Raw genomic sequence first — 22,175 nt, 5'->3', positions numbered from 1 at the left:
CATTGAAGAACAAAGAGTTATCAGGAAAATAGATCTCTTAGAATTCAACTAAGTGAAACGCCAGAAAGAGTGGATGACAGACAAAGATTCAACACATAAGGAAACAATGTTTGCTGTGTTCAGACATCTCCATAGCAGCTCTTTGACTGAATTCAATGCAAAATGGTTCCTGAATTAACCCGTTTTCTCCTTTTCTTGTGAAACTAACTGTTGCTACCACAGCTTGATTACTTACTGCTTTGAAGGTCCTCTGCACTCTACTGTGCCCCACCCAGTTGAATTGCTTGGTTCTTGTTTTTATAATAAAACTTCTCTCATCTCTCATACTCATAAAGAATCGAAGCCCACTTTTTCTTAGAAAATAACATTATTCCTTCTTCTAAGAACACAGGGATGAGTTTCACTTTTTGGATAAAACTTAAGATAATTTGGGAGCTAGTCTTGGTCAAACTTCAAGAGATCTCTCCTTCTTTTTCCTGGAAGATTCCAGCCACATTGCCAACCCCTCTGCCAGTCAACTACCACATTCCCCTTGGATTCATTCATTCGGCGCCAATAGAAATCATGTGTAACCAAGATTTCAGAGACCTTTCTGGTTTTCCCTGTGCAAAAATTCCCCTTTAAGATATGGACAACAGTAGGAGATGTCTCTATTCCTTTCTACAGGGTACTTTTCACCTAATCATTTCCAGGCTTCCCAAAGCACATTTCCAGGTTCCTTATGGTCATATGTGACTTATGTCAACTCTCCTTGCTCTGCCATCTTGAAATTGGCTTTTCCATGCTCCAAGCCATTTTGTCCCAAGGGCCATATACCTCTTGCTTATCTTCCCAAAACACATATGAGTTAAAACTGTACATTTTATTTTGTTATTTTTAAAAGATTTTATTTATATATTTGACAGAGAGAGAGAGCAAGCACACAAATGGGGCGGGGGCGGCAGCAGAGGGAGAAGGAGAAGCAGTTTCCCTGCTGGGAGGGAGCCCAATGCAGGGCTTGACCCCACAACCCTGGGATCATGACCCAAGCCAAAGGCAGCCACTTAACCAACTGAGCCACCCAGGTGCCCTAGACTGTACACTAAAAATATATATATTTTAGTTATTTATTTGAGAGAGAGAGAAAGTGGAGGGGGAAGGACAGAAGGAGAGGGAGAAGTAGACTTCCCATTGAGCAAGGAGCCCAATGTGGGGCTCCATTCCAGGACCCTGGGATCATGACTTGAGCCAAAAGCAGACACTTAATCAACTGAGACACCCAGGAGCCCCTAGACTGTACATTTAATAAATGTTAGCAAAGGCTTGAGGATAAGAGAAGCACAACACAAAGAAGCTTACAATTCCTTTCAAAATCCTCACCCAGAGTGAGACAGATTTGATTTTACTCTATAGATGTGGGTGCACTTTGAATCTGCTATTTTTATCACTAGAGTTTCAGCCGAAATCATTATGAATTTAACATCCTATTGTGTTATGACCTTCTGTAAACAAATTGCTAGATCCATGATCAAAGAAGCGAGACTGATACAAAGCAAAGGTCAAGCAAAGCTTTATTTCGCACCAAGCATGGAGAATCAAACCAACCGGTCAGGGCCACCTCTTACAGAGAGGGCAACCCCTCCCAGCCTTACAGACTAACTTTTTTTTTTAAAGATTGTATTTATTTATTTGACAGGCAGAGATCACAAGTAGGCAGAGAGGCAGGCAGAGAGGAGGAAGCAGGCTCCCCGAAGAGCAGAGAGCCGGACGCGGGGCTCGATCCCAGGACCTTGTGACCATGACCCGAGCCGAAGGCAGAGGCTTAACCTACTGAGCCACCCAGGTGCCCCCAGACTAACTTTTAAAGGGCAAAGGCGATGTGGTTGAGCCTGGCCACACACAGGTGGCCAAGGGGATCGTAACACACAGAGAAAGTTGCGTAGTCATGCTAGGTCACACACGGGTGGCCAATTGAATTACAATTTACTCTATAGTAGATATTTGAACTAGCCTATCACCTTGGTCAGAATTGTCACCCAAAAGGCACCCAAAAGGCAGGGCCCACACTCCTTGGTAGCTAAGGAGACAGTATGTGTGCTCCACTGATTGGATACCTCCACCTGGCCTGACCCGCCCTTGTATTTGGGCTTTGTTACCTGGGACTGGTTGACCATATTTTACTAGTTTCCCAGACTTGCTTTTAAGTAAGTCCCCTGTTGGGGAGGCAGGGTCAGTTTGAGTTTTACTGTATACACAACAAAATGGCTGTTCAACTGAGATGGAGCTGCTCTGGCTACATACGCCTTACATTCCCCTCCTTTCTTTGGAGATTAGTCAAATCCTTGACTCTTTTTAATGGCTGCCAGACTGTTTTTAATGACTCCAGTGTGATTTACCCAAAAACAGCATTCCTTTCCTAGGGGTACGCAGAGCCCCCCTTTTCCTAGAAATAGCATGTCAAGCCCTAATTGTCTCTATTTCCCACCTATACTTTAACAATAAGAGCAACAATGAACTCAATGAACTCATTGTTTTTTGAGTCTTAGCTTTAGTCCACGATCGGTGGGGTCTGTCGGCTGCGGCGTCCATCTCTGGGGGGCGTCCTCATCCTCAGCTCGTTTGACGTGACCCGCGTGAATCCAGGCCCTGATGCCTTCTACTTTTATTGTTGTGGGGGTGGTCAGGATGACAGCAAATGGTCCCTTCCAGCGAGGCTCCAAGTTTCCCACTTGGTCGCGGCATATCCAAACCAAGTCCCTGGGTTGTTAAGGATGTGGTTCCACCTCTGTCTCTGTCTCAGTGTGGGCAGTTTGGATCCCTGCTTGGGCTCTTTTTAAGACAGACTGTAATGCCTGCAGTGACTGGAGTACAGACTGATCAGTCATTTCTGATAGGGCAACCTCTTGTAGCCGAGGGCAGAGCAGGGGCAGGGGGGGGATTTCCCAGATATTATTTAAAATGGGTCACCTTGTTTAAGTAGGGTGTACATTGCGCCCTGAGGAGGGCGAAAGGAAGGAGATCCACCCATCTACCACCAGCCTCAAGAATTAGCTCTGTCAAGGTCTCTTTAAGAGTCCAGTTCATTCTCTCTACTTGCCTGGAACTCTGGGGCCAGTAGGCACAATGTGGTTTCCAATTAGTGTCCAAAGCCTTGGCCATTTGAGAACTCACAAATGCAGGGCCATTGTCTAACCCAATCACAAGAGGTAGCCCAAACCTCTAGTAGCTTTTTGGCTACCACCCCTGCCATCTCATGTTTGGCAGAAAAAGTCTCTACCCAGCCTGCAAAAGTATCCACAAAAACTAACATATACTTGTGTCCACACTTTCCCTGTTGTTAAACATCTTTTCTGCTATTCCCACTAACTCAGTCAGATTCTTCCCTTCAAGTCCTTTAATTTTCTGAAGTTTCCTCCTTATGTCTGGGGCTGACTGACTGGCAAAGGCAAGATCATCTAAACGAACTATTGTGCAACTTCTCTGAAGTTTACCTCAAGTTGTCTAGCTTAGGTAAACAAACATTTAAAGACAATCAAATCTAGAATTTAACATCCATAAAGGTGTGTTATTAAAACATAATTTTTCTCTCTAAAATAACCCTCATTTCCAGAGATAGCCAAATCAGGACTAATTTATTTGAAAAACAAGTCCAGTTTTAACAAACTTGGTCTGATTATTTACATAAGCTCAGCAAGAACAGTGAGTGATCATATAGATCTTTTAGAATCTGCTTTGCTGGAACTTCTTATATGGAATCTCTAGGTTGAACTTTCCAGGCCAGAAGCCAAGCCACGTAATTGCCATCAGACATGCCTGCAATACCTGTTGATTTGGGCGAATTCCTTTTCCTGAGGTCCCCAAAGTATCCTGAGGTTCCTGCACCTACCAGGAAGTGACATTCTTTACTCACCTGGTGAGGCTGCTGGGAACTCTGTAAGCAAGGTATCAGGCCAACAGTTCCAAAGGGCTTTACGGCTCCAGGTTTTATAAAGTCAACCTTGGTTCCTTTAAGCTGTCTGGTCATATCTGAGTCTTTTTCAAATATGACATTCCAGTCAAAGTCTTGGTAAAGTAACCAGTGTTTCCAATGGTGTCCTGTTACAAGGAGAATAGATTCTTATTGAACTTATGCAAATGACTGATTGCCATGGAAGAAAGAATACTTTCTGAGACCTTTTGAGTTTCAGAGGGTTCAGAGAGAGAGAAAAGTTGAATGCCCTGATTTGTTTACAAATGAATACTTTTACATCTCTGTAAGTTACAAGATTGTTAGGGCCAATTTAATGTTAAAACCTGTTTAACTATTAGGGCCTGCTTAGCCAGAGTAACTCCATATTGCCTAGGTAGCCATATTGTTGTTTACATCCATGGACTTCATTCCGGGAATAAACGCCCCAGTAGTTCCTGGTATGGTTCCGGGTATCGACTCCAGGAGTAAACGCCTTAACAATAGAAGCCACGTACTTTGGGTCTGTGGTTATGCCCTATAAAACCAGCCTGTGAGATCGGGAGGGGTCACTCTCTTCGGAGGTGGCCCTGGCCGGTCAGTCTGACTTCTAATGCTTGGCATAGAATAAGGCTTTGCATAACTTTCACTTTGTCTCAGTCTTGTTCCTTTGATGGACCCCAACACAGATAACTTAAGAACCAGTAATGTTTAAAATAAGACAAAACATTAAGATACAAAACATTACAATCTTTCAGTTCATCTAGTTCCATGTTACTATTTCTGGTTTAGTCCGAATGCAGCTCTTACTTCTGGAAATTCTTACCCATTTCAGTTCCAGGATTTTAACATATCAAAGACCTGTATTTGTCCTGAAAGTCTCCCGTATGAATTTTCCTTTAAGGCGGAATTCATTTTACAAGAGAATTAAAACAATTACAAATGGCAAAAACTCAGAATAGATATGGTTAAATATCAAGTGATGACCCTATCAAAACATTAAAACTTTAGGAAATGTATAGAACCTCTAGAGTAGTTACAGCATTTACCCAAATGTAACCCAAGGTTTATCATTCATTTAGTAGTACTTCCTGCATAACTTAGCATATCAGGAAAAAGCCTTATGAGTCAAAGAGATCTCATTTACAATTCTGGGCAGGCAAAGAGAAAACCATTTACATTTTCTTAGAAACATCTCAATCTCTAATGAAGACTAAATATTAACCAATTGTGAACTGTTACAACAGAATTCTTAGAAGGCAAATTTATGAATCAGTTAAGCACAAAATATGTTTACCAACAGATTTCAAAAGCACAAAGTTAGTTCCAGCAACCAATGCTCTAGCATTTTATCCCATTTGGCTTAAAGTTTCAGGTTACCAAAGACTTTGAAAGTTACTTTAACAATTACCCATTAAAACTTTGAGACAGACAGTTAGCCATCAGTTTAGTCATCTCTTTGTTAACAGATGTTAACAAATAACACGAGCTTATTTGACCCTCAGTAAACTTTGAAGTTTCACATTTACTGCTGTTAACTCAAAAGACATGTTCATCCTAATTAACCCAACAAACTTAACTTAGTTCAAATACTGATTTCCTTTCCACCTGGGCCCACTCCACTTTGAATGTTTACCTGAGACATGGTTGGGAAGATCCGGAGTGGGGGGTGTTAGGTCCAGGGGTGCTCTTCTTGTTTCCTGACAGTAAAGAAAGAAGGAGCCGTGGTGCAGGAAGCACTGAGGATGGTCTAGAGTCCAGTTTTGCAGACCGCACCCAAGGTGGTACAGAAACAGAATGGGGAGGCAGAAGAACAAAGTGTCACCAGAAGGCAGAGAAAGTGTTCTCAGTTTTAGAGCTCATCAGCTCCAACAGAGGAGCAGAAGCCATGCTTTCCCGCCAGCAAGGAGGAGGGGCGAGGCAGTCAACATTGGGCCAGAGAAGGCAAGGAATTTCCATGAAACAAAGGGAGTTTTGGCAGCTGCTTGGGAATATTCCTTAAAGTCTCTGTCTCGAGTTAGACTAACTACAGTTGGCTCCAGTTGTAGCCATTAACACAAGAAATGAGTGAGGGAGAAACCCCACATCCATTAGGAGGAACGAAGAGATAAAAGTCAGAGTCCCCTTACTCTCTGCTTGCCCCATTCCTTCAAACACAACAAACAACACAACAGACAACAAAAAGACATGACAAAGACCACCACAGACCCAGAGGCCTTTAACCTAGAACCTGCTGCCGGTGGGGATTTTTCTCGGTTCCCTGACCGCCTATGGGGACTTGAACCCCCGGACCACTTAGGGGGACTCAAACCCCCAGTGACTGCCTAGGGGGACTCAAACCCCCTGGCGATCTACCAGAGGAGGGATGGGGCGTTCCTGCACCCACTCCAGCCCTGGGGAGCAATACTGTGTCCAGTTTCTCCCCAGTGGGCTATACCCTGGAGCTCCACAACCAGACAGACAGACAGGATCACAAATGATGGGGTCTTGAGACCTTACCTCCAGAGGCTTTTCCCAGAAATTCTGATGCTGGCTCAGTTCTCGTCGTTTGATCCCGGACGAGCCCCCAATGTTAGGCCTGTGGTCAAAGGAGCGAGACTGATACAAAGCAAAGGTCAAGCAAAGCTTTATTTCGTGCCAAGCATGGAGAATCAAGCCAACTGGTAGGGGCCACCTTTTACAGAGAGGGCGACCCCTCCCAGCCTTACAGACTAACTTTTAAAGGGCAAAGGCCATGTGGTTGAGCCTGGTCACACACAGGTGGCCAATGAGATTGTAACACACAGAGAAAGTTGCATAGTCATGCTAGGTCACACACGGGTGGCCAATTGAATTACAATTTACTCTATAGTAGATATTTGAACTAGCCTATCACCTTGGTCAGAATTGTCACCCAAAAGGTGCCCAAAAGGCGGGCCCACACTCCTTGGTAGCTAGGGATACAGTATGTGCACTCCACTGATTGGATGTCTCCACCTGGCCTGACCCGCCCTTGTATTTGGGCTCTGTTACCTGGGACTAGTCGACTATATTTTACTAGTTTCATGGACTTGCTTTTAAGTAAGTCCCCTGGCAGGGGGGGCAGGGTCAGTTTGAGTTTTACTGCATACACAACAAAATGGCTGTTCAACTGAGATGGAGCTGCTCTGGCTAAATAGGCCCTTACAAAATATTTAATGAAAGAGCCACATCTACCTCCTAGAAAAAAGGAAATCCAGGTTCATGAGATGGGAGGCCCAAAGGAAGTACCCCCTGAGAGCAGTGTTGCCCATTTGTCTCTCAATGCAGAAGGCAGGTAGAGTGTCCTTGATATATACTACTCATTGTGGTTCATACAGTAGAAAAATGAGACATGTGGCATATTCCCATCTCTTGAGGTTTAGGAGTTTGTATCTATTCATCCATTCATAAACATTTCATAAATTGTTTGACTTCAGGGTAGATTTTATACCATAAGAAAACACAGAGAATCTAGAGATAAGTAAAACAAAGTCTCTTTTGAGACTGGCTTCTCTCAGCATAAAGATTCTGAGAACCATCTAAGTGGTGTGTGTCTGTAGCTTGTCCTCTTTTATTGCTGACTAGGATTCCATCTGATGGATCCACCACACTTTGTTACTGCTTCTGTTCTTAGTTTTACATCCCTAATTGATGTTTCTCATCTCATTGCATTGGCTAAAACCTCCACCATGATGTTGAATGGTAGTGGTTGGACACACTTGCTTGGCTCCCAATATGTCTTCAGTGATTCCCAGTGAAGTAAGTGAGATATTCGACCATGGTAGTCTATGATTTGTGTGTGTGTGCTTGTCATTTTCAGCACGTATTCTCCAGCCACTTTTTTCTTGAGTGAATAGCTATCCTATTATTTATCATGAATAGCTAATAAATTTTGTCAAAAGCTTTCAAAAATCATCTATGGGAATAACATTTTGATTCTTTTTTGTTCTATCTATTAATAAGGTGAATGGTAATAATAGATTTTCTAATAACAAGTTGATTTTTCATTTCTGTTTTAAATCCTGTTTGGTCATGATGTATCACATTTGACAATGTGGTGCTACAGTTAATATCTGTTAATATATTCTTAATATTAATATCTGTTAATATTTTCTTAATATTTAATTATTTAATATAATTAATATATATTAATTAATATATAATTATTTAATATTTAATTATATATTAATTAATATATAATTATTTAATATTTAATTATATATTAATTAATATATAATTATTTAATATTTAATTATATATTAATTAATATATAATTATTTAATATTTAATTTAATATTTCTTAATATTTTCTTAATTAATATCTGTTAATATTAATATCTGTTAATATTTTCTTTCGTATTTTTGTATTGATACTCATGAGAGATACTGGTTTATAGTTTAATCCTTTTGTACAGTGTTTCTTAAGCTTAGATATTGATGCTGTACTTCTTTTAAAAAAGCAATTAGGGAAACTTTCCTTCATTTCCAATATTCTGGAACATTTTACAGAGCACTGGGACTATCTGGACTTTGAAGGGTTGGAAGGATTTCCATGCAAAACCATCTGGCCCTTGTGCTTACTTTTCACCATGGTTCCTGAATGGCTTTATCTCTCTTTTCCATGTAAACTGGTCTATTTCTAGTTTACCTCTCTGGTGGAGACAGATTTGGTAATGGTACTTCTCTAGGAAATTATCCATTTAATCTTTACCTGCAAAGAGGTCTTCAAATGTAAAAATTTCCTCTAATTCAGGGGTCATTGCCCTCTTATCATTTTGAAAATTTTATTTGTGCCCCTTTCCCTTTTTTTCCCTTGAAAAATTAGTTTAATTTTTTCCAACAAACAAGAATTTTAATGTGTTAACTAAGTCTAGTGTTTTTTTAAAGATTTTATTTATTTATTTGACAGAGAGAGAGATCACAAGGAGGCAGAGAGAGAGAGGGGGAAGAAGGCTCCCCACTGAGCAGAGAGCCTGATGCAGGGCTCAATCCCAGGACCCTGAGACCACGACCTGAGCCAAAGGCAGTGGCCCAATCCACTGAGCCACCCAGGTGCCCCAAGTCTAGTGTTTTGTATTCTCTACTACACCAACTCTTGTTTCTATTCTTATGATTTCCATATTGAGCTTTCCTTTGGTTTTTTACTTCACTGTACTTTTCCAGTTTTCTCTTGAGGGGGGAACTGAATTGATTGGAACTGAATTGATTCATTTCCATTATTTTTATTGAAGAAAGTCTCAGGTGCAGTGCATTTTCTTTCCCTCTTTAAAAAAAAGAGATATTTGTTTGTTTGTTTGTTTGTTTGTTTCAGAGAGAGAGCTCATGTGGGGTGGAGGGCACAGGTAGAGGGAGAAGTAGACTCCCCACTGAGCATGGAGCCTGACGCAGGGCTCAATCTCCCGACCTTGAGATCATGACCTGAGTCAAAATTAAGAGTTGATTGCTTAACCAACTGTTGCACTCAAGAGCCCCAGTGTGCACATTTTCTTAAGCATTATATCTCTGATATAGATTTGTGAGAAGGGACATGAGATAGGGAAATTTTACTTCTATTTTTAATTCCCCTTGAGTTAATAGTTGCTTTCATAGGAAAGAGGTTTGGAGTAAGATGTTGGAAATAAGTCCTCTAAGACTTTAGGTCAGTTGGTTCTTGTGGAGTAGTGTGGATTGCACTGGAAACAGCCTACATAGAGAAATTAAACCTAGACTACATTTAATGTAAAGAGACAATATAAAAATTTTAATTTTAATTCTTCTAGTCCTTCCTAGCACCTATTCATTACTTCTAGGGAAAAACTATAACTAAATGCTTAATCTTGTTTAAAGCAGTCCAATCTGATCTGTTAAAGAGACCCTTTAGACAGTGTTAAGTCTCTCTATGTAGGTGACTTCAATAGCTATCCCCCCAAGCCACCATGTTCCTCTCCTTCAGTGGGGTTGTATGCCTATGTGACATTGGAGTTTGTTGAGAAAGATGGGATCCCAGTCCTCAGCCTGTCTCCTCTACTTGTTGGATGATGATCCCCATTCCTCAGGTCATTGACATCCTGTTGGTACCAACAAGGAGTCCACCAGCTGGTGCAACCCAGAGTTAACTTCTCAGTTGAGGCAGTGCCCTTTGGGGTGTCCCTTGGAAGTCTTCACCACACCTCAGCTCCCGCTGGTCAAAATTCTCTATGGCTGGTCTGGAAGTGACTTTCATTCAGTCCTAGAATATCAGCTGGAGTGTGTTTGGCTGTGTGTCAGAGAAACTTCACCAAAGTGGCTTAGCAAACAAAGGGTTCAAAATTTGATACAACAGTGGTGATGTAACTCTCCAAAGAACCTGAAAACTTGATTTTTGTCTCCTTACCTTCTCCACTATCCTCTGCAAGTAACTTCTGTAGCAAGACGACTGCTTCACCTTCAGCCTCATGTATGACTTACAGATGGAAAGAAGAAAGAAACAAAGTTGAAGACAGGACATTACTTGTATTACAAAAGCAAAACAAAGCAGGATTCCCTGCAGGACTTCTGCTTCTATATCTTGGTCATGTGTTTACCACAGCTACACAAAACACTGTGCAATTTAGTACATCACATGACACACCACTTTTATTTTTCTGACTAGAGATTTCATTTATTTATTTATTTATTTATTTATTTATTTATTTATTTGAGAGAGAGAGAACACAAGTGGTGGGGAGGGACTGAGGGAGAGGGAGAAGTGGACTCCCTGCTGAGCACGGAGCCTGACCCAGGGACTTGATCCCAGGACTCTGGGATCATGATCTGAGCTGAAGGCAGCTGCCTAACCAACTGAGCCACCCAGGACCCCCACAAGGACTATGTTAAATACACACTCAAAATAAGTCTCTGTCATGCCTTGAGACACTTTCTGAATCTCCTAGCAAAAGAAATGCTCAAGCTTTCTTAAGAGTCCATTGAGGGGCACCTGGGTGGCTCAGTGGGTTAAGCCTCTGCCTTCGGCTCAGGTCATGGTCTCAGGGTCCTGGAATCGAGTCCCGCGTCGGGCTCTCTGCTCGGCAGAGAGCCTGCTTCCCTTCCTCTCTCTCTCTGCCTGCCTCTCTGACTACTTGTGATCTCTCTGTCAACTAAATAAATAAATTCTTAAAAAAAAATTAAAAAATTTAAAAAAAAAACTAAATAAAATCTTAAAAAAAAAAAGAGTCCATTGAGTCTGGGAAAGATGAATGTCATGGTCTCCACACTGGGAGACTGTTGTCCATGGGCATCTGATTTAGAGGATCTCCAACCAGAGGACAAGCGTCCAGACAAACCTGAGACTGTGTCCTCTGTTTTCTGATTGTCCTCCAGGACTGTCTCCCCCACCTCCATTTCTCACCGCTCCCAGAAGAAGGTAGCTAGAGACCCACTGTCACATGGCTCAGAGAAAGGAAACAAGTAGTATATTGGAAGGCATTTTGCCCCCATCTGCTCCTCTTCTGTTTCCATCAGTTGGTCAGAGTCCCCAGAAGCACCTAGAACCTCAAAGAAGCTGAGGGGCACCTGAGGCACATCCATGTCCTTACGCACTCAGACGGCCAGGCCAGACCCCCATCCTGTCCTCTTCACCAGTCCCAGGTGGCTTTTCAGGGACCCTGTCCGTAGGAGGAGCCCTCCAAAAAGACACCCTTGTGTTGCAGAGGTTTCCCCCTCAGCCAGGCAGGCTACTCCCTGCAGCGTTTAAGTCCTTCAACTTCTTCCTTTGCAGGCGAACTGGAAGGGATGCTGAGGGCCTCAGGGTGTGAATGGGGAATTGGGGAATGCATCCGCCTCTCCGCACATCAGACACCCCCCAGGAGCCTGGCATGGGCAGTGACGCCCCTGGGGATGGAGAGAGCAAGGGACACGCTGGCAGCAGGCTCCAGGAGCCCGCGGTCCTGCTTGACCTCAAATGGGCTCCCTGCTGAGCAGATGTCTATGAACCTTCTCGAATTCCTTCTGCAATTGGCACAGTCCCTCCAGCAGGGGCTCCTGGGTGGGGGGCGCCCCCTCGGAACCCTGCCCTGGGTGAATCTGCGTGTCCCGCGCAGCCCCAAGCAGGCTGCGCTGCTGGGAGTACCGGTAGGCCCGGGGGCTGTAGGGGTGGCCCTCGTGTTCCCACAGGACGCCATCGACCACCTGCAGCAGCTCCCGCAGCTGCGCCTCGCGCACACCGCGTCCAGCTGGGGCAGGTGCTGGTTGTCCGCACGTTCTCCTCCAGCGAGCCGCACTCCAGGGCCGCCACGCGCGTGAACACCAGCACCGAGTGCGCCAGGACGCCCACCCCGAAGGCCTCCTGCTGCAGGCGCCGCACGACCCGCCAGTCCTCCTTGGTGAAGCAGCCCAGCTGCGTCACCAGCAGCACCGCGTGCGGTCCAGGTGCCCAGAAGGCCACCGCCTCACAGATGGCCCGCACCGCCGCCTCCGGCCCGGCCAGTGGGAACAGGACGTCGGGTGTGTCGACTCCCTTGAGCTCCCTCCCTGCCCTGCCGCGGACGCTGCGCTGGAGGGTAAGGATCCCCAGGCCCTGCTGAACTCTCTCCTGCCCAGGATGCTGTTTCTGGTGACGCTTTTCCCGTTTTCCCCACCTGGAGCAGCCTCAGAGACCGCGGACTCCGCGGACCGCCCCCCACCGCGCCCCGCCCCGGCCTAGAAGCACCAAGTCAAGGAGGCAAAGCAGAGGGAGCCTGGGTTAGAGCCAAGAGGGGTGTGGGTGGGAGAGGGGAAGACTTGGAGTGTGCCCCGGAGACCGCGGGCTCACGTTTTGTCTTGCTTTTTAAAAGCTTATTATTATTATTATTATTATTATTATTATAAAATACAATATACAATTTGCCATCGAACTCATTTTGAAGCGGGCCACTCAGTGGCGCTCAGGCCGTTCACCGTGTTGTGCGGTCATCTGCGCTGTGCATCTCAAGCGCGTTTTCATCATCCCAAACTGTAATTGTATTTGCTTTTCTGTGCCTGGCTTACTTCACTCAGCAGAATGTTTCTGCGTTCATCCGTGTTGCAGCCCGCGTCAGAATTCCCTTCCTTTTGAAGGCTGAGGAGTACTCCGTTGCAGATACAGAGCACGGTTCGTTTCTTCATGTACATCTGTGAGCAGCTAGGTTGTTTCCACCTTTCACTATGGTGAACGGTGCTGCCGTGAACCTTAGAGCACACGTCTCCGAGTCCCTGCTCCTGGTTCAGTGGTATCTACCCAGAAGGGAGGTTGCTGGGTAGCGCCATTTGGAAACTCCTTCTCAGGGCCTCTCTTCTCACCCAGCTGGGAATGAGCCCAGCACGAATATGGGAGCCTGAGCTTTGCTGAACATCCCTGATGGAAGATCCTCCTCAGTAAGAGAAGGAAGAAAAGAAGAACGTGGCCTCTGCGTCTACGACTTCCCCCTGAGGCAACCGACTGCATCTCCTCCTTCAGCCTTCCCCACTGGGAATGCTGCGAATGTGGGACCACCTCAGCCAGACCCCAGGCTCCAAGCTCAGGGCCATGCTGGGTCCACGTTCTTAGGCAACACCTTAAAGATTGGGTTGGACGTTCTCATCCAGCAGAATATGAGAAGCAAGAGCTGAGAGAAATGACTGGGAGATGCCAACTGAGTATTGAGAAAAGCAGTGTCAGTGGGGCTGAGGGACGGAAAAGGTAGTTCCCTTTTGGCCTTCCAGATCCCAGACCCAGAGCACAGAAATGCCAAACAGCAGCGGGTTTCCGAGTCCGTTCCCCACCGAAGAGACTGGTGTGTCTCGGCGACAGAGCGTCCAGCCTCCTGAAGGCATCGGCATCGTCTTCCTCTCGCTCTCCTGAGCGGCCACAGGCTTCCCTGCTGCCTGCCATGCTGCCCATGCTGAGCGAATGGCTTTGCCTCCCTCCCTCTTCCACCGGCTGGCTCGACAGGAGTGTGGGTGAGTGGCTGGGAGTGTCAAGGGAGCACGGAGGGTGGTGATCCTCCCTGCCCTCCTGGCCAATGCAAAGCGGGACAGTGACAGCAGCTCCCATCCGGGCCGGCCTGGAGCTGGAGCAGGCCGAGACCTTTAATGTATCACTTGGGCTCTGGGGAGGACTTTTCAAGTAACAGTTAACCTTGACCGCTGCAAGAAAACGTATATCGGGGTGCCGGAGGGCTCAGTCATTAAGCATCTGCCTTTGGCTCAGGGCATGATCCCAGGGTCCTGGGATTGAACCCTGCATCGGGCTCCCTGCTAGGCAGGAAGCCTGCTTCTCCCTCTCCCCCTCCCCCTGCTTGTTCTCTCTCTCGCTGTGTCTCTCTCTGTCAAATGAATAAATAAAATCTTAGGAAAAAAACAAAAAAGAAGAAAAGGAAAATCAAATGTCAGCACTTATATTGGCAATTTTCTTATGTGGTTTAGTAAAATGGCACTCTCCTGGTAGCTTAGTCCTGGTGGTTCATGGAGTAAAAAAAAAAAAAAAAAAAAAAAAAAAGCATTTGTGTTAAAATACACAATGAATCACAAGTAATTTCTGCTGGCCAGGAAAACAGATGGCTTTCCAGCATTCCCAGATTCTATCTCCCCAGGTTAGATGACGACGTTGAGCTCTTGGAAGTCCAGCGCCTGACCTTGATGCAATAGCTCTTAGGGGACAGAGCCCTGTGGGAAAGCGAGCCCAGTTCTGAGGCAGCGGTCAGCCGAGGACATCCTGCTTGTTCCCGTGGTGCTCTGCAACCCATAGGACCCCATGAGCTCTCACAGGGGATCCAGCCAAGCACCTGTACAGGGTCTGTTGGCTTCAGAGCCTCAGGCCCGGGTGAGCCTTTGGTCACACTGACCGTCAGCACATCCTTTCCAAGGACAAAAGCCCAGAATGCATAGATCCTTTTCCTTGGGTCTGGCACAGAGATTTAGTAAAGGGGGCAAGTGGCACCATGTCTCCCTTTCCTTTCACCTGCTCTGCCTGTCAGGGAGCTTTCCTTTGGCTGTGGTCAAGAAAGGCCTTCGATGGCGGCCCAGGGCCTCACATCTCTGACCGGGATGAGCCCCGCTGTGGGTCCCAGTGGACCACCTACCCTCTGAACGTCCCATCCACATCCCTCTCACATTAATTTCTGCTAGAAAGTAGTTTACCTCCTAAAATGTCTCGTCTAGGATCCTGACACAGTGCTCCTTCGGGATTGTCCTCAAAAACATGTCCATCTTCTTCTTCCTCTGCCTAGAGAAAATCATAATCCGTCTTGTTAGTTTTTCAACAGTTTTAACACCTGACTTTTGCCTTTCTCCTGCCAGAAGCATTGGTTTGAGGGGGAGCAGGCTGAATGAGGAGAGGGAGGTCTGAGGGAACCCCACTTCCTTCACTCCCCTCTCCCCTGCCCCCAGAACTGTGGTCTCACCTGTCATTCTAAGAGATTTCCTGGAAATGGTGAGTGGCCCTGGCCTCTCAGGAGCAGGTGGCATCAGGACAGACAAGGACCTGGAGCAGTTCTGCGAGGACGGAAAGGAGCAGAGAGCAGAGGCCGCTCTGACCCTGGGTCCTGAGAGCAATGGAAAGATCTGGAGGGCACGGGCAGGAAGTTGTGGCAAGGAGCTGGCATGGCTCGGCGTGGTGAGTCACAAGGGTCTTGGACTACAAAGAGCAGTGCAGGCCTGACCTTGGGGAAGGTTCGGCAGTGAGGATTGCGGAAGGCAACGGGTGGGTGGCTGGTTTCTTCAGTGAAGATGACAGGGAGGGGGCCTTCAGGGTGTGGGCCAGAGACCTGCTGGGAGCCAGGGGACCTCAGTGCTCATGTCCAGCCACCATCAGTTTGGACAGCCACACTGCCTGGGCCTTAGTGTCCCCAGGAGTGTGAATGCTGGGCCTAAACTAAGTGTTCTTATGGTCTCTTCCCCTGGGAGATTCCAATACACTCTATGACAATTTCTAGAGCAACTCCTAGTCCTCCTTGCCAAGTATGGCCATGTCCCTCCAACCAGGAACACAAAACACGCTCACACTCACAAACATACAAACACTCACTCACAAACATATACACACAAAAGCAACACATACCCACACTCACAAACACCACACACACCCACACTCACAATCATGCAAACACACCCTCACAAATATACACACACCCCCACACTCACAAATGCAATACACATTGACACAAACACAACACACACCGATACTCACAAACACAATACACACTGACACTGACAAACACAGCACGCATTCAGAAACATACATGCAAAACACAGCACACACACACACTCACATAGACACAGAAACACAACACACACCCACACTCACAAACATACAGACACTCACAAACATATACAGATACCACCTACACACCTACTCTCAAAGCATACCACACACACATTCACAAATATGTGAACACATATAAACATACACACAAATGCATACACATAAACTCACATAGACACAAACATAACACACACAGAAATACATAGCACAGCCACACACACACATACACACACACATATACACAAACACATCTCACATACTCCATCCAACAACTCCCAAACACAACACATACTCACACAAACACAACACACACGGAAACATACATCCTCGACACATACAAGCACAGACACAACACACACGCACACAGACACACTCCCCCACACACTTGGACTCACTGTTGGGGTCCATTATCAAAGGAATGAGACTGAGACGAGGTGAAAGTTATATTTAAAGCTTTATTTTATGCCAAGCATTAGAAGTCAGACTGAGGGACACCTGGGTGGCTCAGTTAGTTGGACGACTGCCTTCGGCTCAGGTCATGATTCTGGGGTCCAGGGATCGAGTCCCACATCAGGCTCCCAGCTCCATGGGGAGTCTGCTTCTCCCTCTGACCTTCTCCTCGCTCATGCTCTCTCTCACTGTCTCTCTCTCAAATAAATAAATAAAATCTTTAAAAAAAAAAAAAAAGAAGAAGTCAGACTGACCGGCCATCTGGCCTGACTCGTCCTTGTATTCTGGGCTCCGTTATCAGGAACTGGCTGACTACATTTTACTGGCTTCCCGGACTTGTTTCTAAGTAAGTTTCTCTGGGCGGAGGGGGGCAGGGTCAATTTACTGCTCAGACAACAAAATGGCTGTTTAACCAAGATGGAGTCGCTCTGGCTACATAGGCCCTTACCCTCATCACTCTGTCAGCTGTTGGGCAAGAGGAACAGCAGTGTTTTCTGTCTCCTGGGGTCACGTGCTCTTGTGAATTCTTTGTTTTTCCCTTTGGGGCCGACCCATCCTGGACTTTTGGGGATCTTGAACGGAGGAGGTAGAGGAGAGTGTCCACGGCATATGAACAGTTTTTTTTCAGCAAACAGTTTTGTTTTTCAGCAAAATGGGGCGAGAAAGCTCAGCTCCAGAACTGCCCTTGAACGAGCGGCAGTGGCTGTGGGGGAAGAGAAGGAGGTGAACGGGACACGCTGGCCGGGCTCTCCTCAGTCAGAAGACCTGCCGTTCGCTTTTTCTCTGCAGCTGTGGTAGCATGAACAGGAAAAACAAGAAACCAGTGTTGTTATTATTTTGATCCTGAAGGAGGACAATGGGATCTCAGAGGCTTAGAAAGAAGCAGCCGATCCTGCAGGTAATTTTGTGCCAGGGGCGGGATTTTGTACAGATCTCCATTTTGAGCAAGTTCCCGCTTCCTACAGATATCCCAGGTCTTTCACCATCGTGGCAGATACCTGTTGTCTCCTCCTCCCTCCTTAATTCCAGCATCCTTTAAGTATTTTCTCTCAGCACAAGGACCGGAACAGAAGCACTGGTCCTTCCTGGGTCCTGAGCCACCCCCATCCTAAGACTGGAGTTGCCCCAGCAGCTCCCCTGGGCCTCCAGCCCCTGGCACCTTGGGCCTTGGGACTTGTCAGCTGTACAACAGTTGAGCCAATCCCTTAGGATAAATCATGTAGGGGTGCCTGGGTGGCTCTGTGGGTTAAGCCTCTGCCTTTGGCTCAGGTCATGATCTCAGGGTCCTGGGATCAAGTCCCGTATCGGGCTCTCTGCTCAGCAGAGAGCCTGCTCCCCTCTCTCTCTCTGCCTGCCTCTCTGCCTACTTGTGATCTCTCTGTCTGTCAAATAAATAAATAAAATCTTTTTTTTAAAAAAAGAATAAATCACGTAGCCAATTCTTTATAATAAAACTCTTTATGTATGTGTATACACACACACACACACACACACATGTCTAACAATCCCAAAATCTGAGTCCTATCTGAGTCTGGTTTGCTCTGTGTGTCCAGACTGTCCTTGCTTCTCAGAATGTCTTGCGCCGACGTACCAAGCTGGACTCGACCTACGGGAATCCGGAAGTGAGGTAAGGAGGGCTGCAGTAAGAGCATGTATGTTCATCTGTCTGGGATTCGGGCTGTGCTCATGTTTGCTGCAGCCATAAGTGCAGGCAGTTTCCTCCAGGACTCCTGTCTCATTTCGTTGTTGTCTGTGGGTTTCCCTAAGAAGCCCTTCTTAAATAGAGTTTGTGCCTTGCTGGTCTTTTGGCTTTAAGTCACTGTTTTAACACCAAAGCCCTGTCAGTGTGGTAGCAGGAATGGGTGGGGGAAGCACAATCTTGAAATTAAATCACCCTCTCTTAGTGGGTCTGTGACAGGCTGTGATCATCACAATTTACTGAGCTTTCCCTCCCCCCATCCCCACTTTGGATGAAATGGATGATCTGGTCAATTCCCACCTGTGTATCCCCATTTGATTCCAGCCTCTCTCTTCTCCCCTCTGCTCTGGTCTTGGTGGACTTCCTTTATTTATTTACTTGAATGCCTCATCCCATCTTCGTTCTCAGAAGCTGCTGTGACGAGCTGGAACTAAGATACTTCTCTGGGAAGGTGCTCTATTAATAAAAAGATTTGGCTACGCATTTTGGAGGTTTAATGGAGATTTGGAGGTTTAAAAGGTTCATTATTAACACCATTTTCAATGTTTAAGGGAAATATCCACTAAAACCATAAAAGACAAATAAATTGCGTGTATAAAAACATAAGGTGGATATAAAATTATCATTATTTGTAAATGCTATGATTTTATATCTGGAAAAATCAAAAGACTAAACCAAGGGGCACCTGGTGGCTTGGTCAGATAAGCATCCAACTCTTGATTTCAGGTCAAGTCATGATCTCAGGGTCCTGGGATTGAGCCCCACATTGGGCTCCGTGCTCCTGCTGGAGTCGGCTTGAGATTTTCTTTCTCCCTCTCCCTCTGCCACTTCCCCTACACACACACACACACACACACACACACACACACACACACTTTCTTTAAAATAAATAAATAAATCTTAAAAGAAGGAAAAAACCAATAAGCTCCTATAAGTGATCAGAGAACCTGATAAATTAATGAATGCTATTGAAATAAAAACCATAAGAACCGACTAACATACAAACAATAACTAATTAGACATAACTTGTGATTTAAAGGATAATAATCCCTCCCAGCAACAACAAAAAATAAAATGCCTAAAAATAGACTTGAAAATTGTGCAAACATTCTGTATAAAGGAAACTTCTGGGGCTCTGGAGCAAATAGAACTCTCACATGACGTCTGGTGAAAATGTAAATTGATAGAACCCCTTTGGGAAAGTCTATAATACCCAGGAAACCCAAATATTACACATAGTACTGAGCTATCCTCCCCAGAGGGACACACCCAGCAGACATATGTGCTTCCTTTACATGCAAGAAAATGTCTGTGATATTTATAGTGGTGGTACTCAGAATAGCACAAAAACTGGAAACAATGTTAGTGCCCACCAAGGGGCAAGTGTTCTCCCAAAGAGAGAAAGAAGGAAAAATGGTAACTGTGCGAGGAGGTGGATATGTTAATTAGCTTGATTGTGGTGACTATTTCTCAGTGTATGCCTATATCAAATCATCAAGTTGTGTACCTTGAATAGATACATTTTTTATTTGCCAATTTTTAAAATCTGTCAATAAGTGATTTTTATTTTTCAAAGTTATACCTCAATATAATTGGACATATTGCTGGAAATATAGCTGGAAAATAAAGTAAAAAACAAACTATACATTTCATGTAATTCCTGTCAAAATACCACCAACTTTTCCAGAGAACTGGAACGAATAATCCTAAAATTTTTTTGGAACCAGAAAAGACCCCAAATAGCAAAAAAGAATTTTGAAAAAGAAAACCAAAGCTTGTGGCATCACCACTTCAAGCTCTTATACAAAGTTGTCATCATCAAGACAGTATGACACTGGCACAAAAACAGACACGTAGATCGGTGGAACAGAATAGCGAGACCGTAGATCGGTGGAACAGAATAGCGAGACCGTAGATCGGTGGAACAGAATAGCGAGACCGTAGATCGGTGGAACAGAATAGCGAGACCGTAGATCAGTGGAACAGAATAGCGAGCCCAGAAATGAACTCACAACTGTATGATCAATTAATCTTCGACAAAGCAGGAAAAAATATCCAATGGAGAAAAGACAGTCTCTTTAAGAACAGGATTCTCCCCTACATGCTGATGTTCAGGGTAAGGCAGGGCCATGACCTTTTCACTGTTGTGTCACCAGCTCTTTGGACCTTGCCTGACCCATCATAGGTAGTTACACCTGTTCGATAAATGAAAGAAGGAAGGAAGGAAGGAAGGAAGGAAGGAAGGAAGGAAGGGAGGAAGGAAGGAAGGAACTGTGTTTGGGACTCTTTCAGGCAAGCATGGGAGGATGGAAGATGGCAAGAGATGAAGAAAATGCCTATGGTCAGAATGTGCTCTTGGTGTGTACTTGGACTAACTCAAGACTGAACAGACACGAAACCCAGAGGTGTCTCCATGCTGGCGGGAGACAGCAAGAGCCCTGATTTGCCTCTGAGCCTGCCCTACCGAGAGATAGTCAGTGCTTTGACCAGTCTGTGCCTCCACACCCCAAGGGTAAACTGAGGATAAGAAATCTACTCTGACGCCCACAGACTAGGAGGTAGAAGGAATGAGATCATGAACTAGAGGGAACACGGTTTACCAAGTAGAATGTGCTAGAGAACAAGGATTGGGGCTTAGCAGGTATCTTCCTGGCAGCAGATGTAAGAGAGGGAGGAGGGGAAGGCCAAAGGCAGGAGGAAGGGCTATCTCTGAGCAGCCCGGAGAATCAGCTGTCACCTCTTCCCTGTCACCTCTCCCCTCCCTGCAGAGGAGGTTTAACACTCTGATGAAGCAGCTTCCCTGAGAGTCACTCAGCGGGCAAAGCTGGGGCTGTGATTCCAGCCCAGGGTGGCTGGGCCTCCAGACAGCCCTTCACTCGCAGGTCTCGCGTGCCCTCCCTCCTCTCCTCGCTGGGGCGGCATCCCGGAGAAGCATCCCAGAGGCCAGGGCAGGCGCACGGTGTGGATGCCAGAGATTGTGTAGCAGAAGCCAGGGCCTGCCATGGTCGACGGGTGCCGTCCAGAGAGAGGTGCAAAGCTGCTGGGGCGGGTACCGGTGCATGCGCTGCAGTCGAAGACAGGGACAGACAGACGCAGAGTGGAACAAGCTCAGACCCGAGCCCCGAGGAAAGGCTCGGTTGGAGAAGCAGAAGCCCAAGCCCAAGGCCTGGCGCTCTCCTGTGCGCCACAGACACCCCTGAGGTCCCGGGGAGCGGGAGGCGGGCTCCCCTTGCTCCGAGGGCTCGGAGGGGGGCAGCCCAGGCCTACTCCGTCCTCACGGTCCTCACGAGTCCTCACGGGTCCCCAGGACTGGGACGAGGCGCCGCCGGTGCACAAGCACAAGCCCCGCCTCGGGCTCATCCTGGCCGGCAAGACCCGCGCGGGCAAGAGCGCCACCGCCAACAGCATCCTGGGCCACACGCGCTTCCCGTCCAGGCTCGTGGCCACTACGGTGACTAGGGCCTGGGCCCTGGGGAGCCGCCGCTGGGGCCGCTGGCGCCCGGAGGTCACCGACACCTCGAACCTGTTCGGCGTTGAAGGCGGCCGTGCCGACCCCAACTGAGCCGAGCGCGGCCGCTGCCACCTGCTGTCGGCGTCGGGCCGCGTGCGCTGCTGCTGTGGTCACCCAGCCGGGCCGCTTCCCCGCCCGGACGAGCCTGCCGTGCGCGTCATCCGCCCGGTCCTGGCGCCATCAGCTGTGTATTTCCTAGGGCTGCTTTAACAAAGTACCACAAACTGGGTGGCTTATACAGAAATTTATTTTCTCACGATTCTGGAGGCCAGAAATCCAAAATGAGAGTGTTGGCAGGGCCACACTCCCTGTGAAGACTGAAGGGAGGTTCCTTCCTTGCCTCTCCCAGGTCCAGTGGCCCCACGGGCTCCTTGGCTGCATGGTCCCATCTCTGCCT

The 22,175-nt window shown here is 46.6% G+C and overlaps 1 protein-coding gene across 1 annotated transcript; it reads right to left on the bottom strand.

Moving 5' to 3' along the window:
• Window positions 1-11,818: 11,818 nt before the first annotated feature.
• GIMAP6 (GTPase, IMAP family member 6) lies at window positions 11,819-15,336 on the bottom strand. Its single transcript, XM_047694396.1, is given in 6 exon segments — window positions 11,819-12,080; window positions 12,082-12,498; window positions 14,491-14,521; window positions 14,622-14,759; window positions 15,001-15,080; window positions 15,259-15,336. Coding segments are annotated over 5 exon segments (912 nt in total). The 5' UTR covers window positions 15,065-15,080; window positions 15,259-15,336.
• Window positions 15,337-22,175: the final 6,839 nt, after the last annotated feature.

The sequence above is a fragment of the Lutra lutra genome, chromosome 11 (genome assembly GCF_902655055.1).
Source record: "Lutra lutra chromosome 11, mLutLut1.2, whole genome shotgun sequence".
Classification (NCBI taxonomy): Eukaryota; Metazoa; Chordata; class Mammalia; order Carnivora; family Mustelidae; genus Lutra; species Lutra lutra.
Note: the sequence above shows the minus strand (reverse complement) of the source record. Positions and strands in the feature narration are given on the sequence as shown.